Source organism: Conger conger, chromosome 8 (assembly GCF_963514075.1).
Source record: "Conger conger chromosome 8, fConCon1.1, whole genome shotgun sequence".
NCBI classification, from domain to species: Eukaryota; Metazoa; Chordata; class Actinopteri; order Anguilliformes; family Congridae; genus Conger; species Conger conger.
The window spans coordinates 58,701,184-58,706,183 of NC_083767.1; the positions used below are offsets into that span (position 1 = coordinate 58,701,184).

Here is a 5,000-nt window from a genome sequence, read left to right on the forward strand (position 1 = left end):
ATCTCAAGTATCTCTTCTGGATTTGTATGTCTTTTCCGTGGAGTGAATCGTTTCTAGAGACCACTGTGAAACTGTGAAACTGTGAAACTGATTCGTGTGTGCAGTATACTGGACCTGTGACAGTTTGTCTCGTTCGGCCAGCCTGTCCTCCTGGTACCTATAAGCCGGAGGGCTCCCCTGGAGGGCTGGGGACCTGTACCCCCTGCCCTGACGAGCTGCACACCTCCCAGCCTGGCAGCACCTCCATCAACGACTGCGTCTGCAAGCCAGGGCACAGCCCCGTGGGAGAGACCTGTGAGGGTATGAGCAAACCTCTGCTGCTTTAAACGCACACACAGCACACGCATACACACGCACACGCACACGCACACGCACACGCACACACACACACACACAGACACTCACACTCACATACACCTACACACACACACACACACTCACACACACACACACGCACACACGCACACGCACACACACACACACAGCATACACCTACACACACACACACACACAGACACTCACACTCACACTCACATACACCTACACACACACACACACACACACACATACACGCACACATACACCTACACACACACACACACACACACACATACACCTACACACACACACACTCACACACACATACACGCACATACACACACACACGCACACACACACACATACACCTACACACACACGCACAGACACTCACACTCACATACACCTACACACACACACACATACACACACACAAACACACACACACACACACGCGCACAGACACTCACACTCACATACACCTACACACACACACACTCACACACACATACACGCACACATACACCTACACACACACACACACACACACACATACACCTACACACACACACACTCACACACACATACACGCACATACACACACACACGCACACACACACACATACACCTACACACACACGCACAGACACTCACACTCACATACACCTACACACACACACACACACACACTCACACTCACACACACATACACACACACACACACACTCACATACACACACACACACAGACACTCACACACACATACACCTACACACACACACACACACACACAGACACTCACACTCACACACACATACACCTACACACACACACACACATACATACACAACACACACGTACACACACGCACATGCACACACACACACACACACACACACTCACGCTCACACACACATACACGTACACACACATGCACACACACACGCACACACGTATACACACGTGCACACACACACATACACCCACATACACACATACACAGCACACACGTACACACACATGCACACACACACACACACACTCACGCTCACACACACTCGCACAAGTATCAAATACATTTCACTGTCTTTTTCTGTGAGTTGAACGAAAGACTGGCTGTAATGAAAGACAAGCAGCAGAGTGTGAGTGTGTGAGAAATCACCAGCCGTGGAGTCGACTGACTCTCTGATCCCTGGGGATGGTGGATTTGTTGCATTTCCACAAGCTGTAATTTTCCACCGTCGTGCACACTTCCAGGAACATTAATTTTTCAATCACAAGAACGTCCACCCAAGCTGAAGTGCCTGTCAGACAGTTTGGCCTCAGTGCTCGCATAGTGTGTGTGTGTGTGTGTGTGTGTGTGTGTGGGTATGTGTGTGTGTCAAGCGGCCAAAACCAGGCTTCCTTTTTGAGGCTGGACTTGTTGAGATGCTGCTTAATAGTGCCTCTACAGTTAGTAGGTGGGTGCTGTAAGTCAATTGTAACAATACTGTAAAAATGATCTCAAGCACATGGTTCATATTTTTCCTACAGTCTATGGTGTGTGTGTGTGTGTGTGTGTGTGTGTGTGTGTGTGTGTGTGTGTGCGTGCGTGCGTGCGTGCGTGCGTGCGTGCGTGCGTGCGTGCGTGCGTGCATGTTTTCATGGGAGTGTGCATGTGTGTGTGTTTGTCCATGTGTAATCGTGTGTGTGTGTGCTAATTCTGCGAATTTCTTCTTTGGGTTTTCTCATTTCAAGTGGTTCACTGCCCAGAGATTTACCCGCCAGAAAATGGCTTCTTCATCCAGAATGTGTGCAACAACCACTTCAACGCTGCCTGCGGGGTTCGCTGTAAGGCTGGGTTCGACTTGGTGGGAAGCAGCATTCGCCTGTGCCAGCCCAACGGAGACTGGTCAGGCACAGAGCCACGCTGCAGAGGTGAGACCTGTGTTTGTGTGTATGTGCGAGCATACACACACAATCATACACATATACAGTATACACACACAATCATACACATATACAAGCATACACACAATCACACGCATACACACACAATCATACACATATACAGTATACACACACAATCATACACATATACAAGCATACACACACAATCATACGCATGTAAAGCATACACACAATCATACACATATACAGTATACACACACAATCATACACATATACAGTATATACGCACAATCATACACAAATAGAGCATACACACACAATCATACACATATACAGTATACACACACAATCATACACATATACAAGCATACACACAATCACACGCATATACAGCATACACACACAATCATACACATATACAGTATACACACAATCATACACATATACAGCATACACACAATCATACACATATACAGTATATACACACAATCATACACATATACAAGCATACACATATACAGTATATACGCACAGTCATACACATATAGAGCATACACACACAATCATACACATATACAAGCATACACACACAATCATACACATACACAAGCATACACACTCAATCATACACATATACAGTATATAAATCTGAAGGAGCAAGCATTTGGTTGGGAATATATGTAAAATATACCCCCCCGCTTCTGTAGTCCCCTCCCCCCCCCCCCCCCCCCTTCCAAGCCTGAAAAAAACCATCCGTCCTCTTCTGAAAGGGGAAACCCTTGGGGATTGTTGTCCAATAATTGTCGGATTTACTCTAAACATTGCTGAAACAAACACAACAGAAGCTGAATTTTTTTTATTTTTATATTCTCACCTAAAATACATTTTTTGAGTGGATACAGATGCTTGTGGCTGTGCCCGGTGGGCTTAGAAACACAGTGGAGCCACAGCCACAATGCTGGACGAATCCATGGTTCCGATTTGATGACAGTACCACCAAAATGAGCGTTCGGCATTGTTTTTCTGAGCTATGTATGTCAAGGCGGGTTTCCAAAAAGGCCATTTAGAGAAAGGACTATTGGTGCCCAAGTGATATTATGTTATAAATATTGTTATTGGGTGTAAAATACTATATATTGTTTACTAAATGCTGCTTGAACATGTTTCCCCCTGTCTATCACCCCTGCTACCCCTTCCCTCTACCCCTTCCCCCTCCCTCTCCCTGCTCTTCTTTGCCACCTCTGGCAGCCGCAGACCAGCAGCAGTAGCTGCAATAATTACATTCACTAATCTCTTGATTGGGGTCCACTGATTGAAGAAAAATACTTAGAGAATGTATTTAGATGTTCAGCAATTATAAAATGGGATCAAGTCACTGAACATGCCCTCCGCTGTGTCCCCCTCAGCAATATTCGCTCAGAGAAGTGCTTTCTTCCCAGGCCTGCAAATGCCTAGTCCTCTGTTTAGACTTTTTGTTTAGACACATTTTTGGTGCGTAACATTCTCTCGGTGTGCGCGCTGAAAAAGTTATGGTGTGTTTACACAGGAGAAGTAATTTATGTCATTTTATGCAGGCCTGCAAGCCTAACAACCTATATACACACCATCACTCTGGTCCGAATATGGGCCAGCGTGACTTAAGGGGTCAATCAATCAGTCAGCCTGACTAACTTGTTTCTTATTGGCTGCTTTGCATTATAAATAGTTGACTAAGTGCTTTAAAAATCCAGGTGAAAAAAAGATGTTTGATCCTAATGGAATTGCCCCCATATACTTTCCGTTCATTTTGAAATACCGATATATATAAATATAGACACATGTTTGCTGACAATTACAAGGTAATCTACTGATCCTTTTCCAGAGAATAACTTTAAGTACTCATTAAAGCTAACTTTAGCTTGCCTGTACATGCAGTGTAATTCGATCACAGCGTGATCTTTATACACCACATGGGAACTTTGGGAAGCTCTTCAAAGTCCTCTAGATCTGTAGTCTCTTCAGATGTTTCTGGAGCTTTCCGTGCCCACATAAACATTTGTGCGGTACAACAGCTTGTTAGTTGTTTTTATTTCCCCTTTGAGTGTGCCGTTGTTGAAAGGCCTATTAAATGTAACATAAGTTTCACTTTCTTTGTCTGTACACACCGGCTCAGTATATTGCTTTCACGTGTGTTTAGACTGAACCTGAAGCAAACAACTCGACAGCTACTGCGGAACTGCTGCTCTGTGCCAACAGAGGAGTGAACACCCCGCCTGTCTCCCCCAGCCCGGGACGGGCAGCCCACCCACACCCCCCCCCCCCGATTCCCAATCTCTCACACCCGCTCTGCGTCACGGCCGCTAAGGACTTCCCACAAGAAGAGGGGGGCGGGCGGCCCAGGGAACCTAAAATCTCCAGTTTTCGCTGGTACAGACCACAGGCTAACAGGGCCCAGCCATAGATCAGGGATATTTTTGAGTTTTATTTTAAAATAAATTATAGGTCCTGCTTGCCTTTCCCTCTTCCTCTTTCCTTGTCTCTAACACGCACAGGCAGCTGTGCGCGAGAGGCCCGGCCTTCCTCCCTTCAGCCTCTCCCTCTCCCTCTCCCTCTCTCTCTCTCTCGCGTTCTCTCTGTGTTTATTGTGGTTTTACTCTCCCTTAAATCCATTTTTGAGGAGAAAAGGAAACACGTAATGCATAATACAACCATATGATTTTCAGCTGGAACAACGTCAGGTCTCTCATTTTGAGTTCCCCGCAGCAGCTGGAGGTGACCCCGTCGCCGCCCCTTTCTGATGACTCACGCGCGTA

At 46.1% G+C, this 5,000-nt stretch overlaps 1 protein-coding gene across 3 annotated transcripts in view; it reads left to right on the plus strand.

The window, feature by feature from the left end:
• Positions 1–5,000, plus strand: part of svep1 (sushi, von Willebrand factor type A, EGF and pentraxin domain containing 1) — a 104,100-nt gene that overhangs the window by 40,414 nt on the left and 58,686 nt on the right. For all 3 annotated transcript variants that reach the window (XM_061251716.1, XM_061251717.1, XM_061251715.1), the window contains exons 6-7: positions 142–300; positions 2,056–2,235. In XM_061251716.1, the coding sequence (XP_061107700.1) occupies positions 142–300; positions 2,056–2,235 (339 nt within the window). The remainder of the gene's footprint in view (positions 1–141; positions 301–2,055; positions 2,236–5,000) is intronic.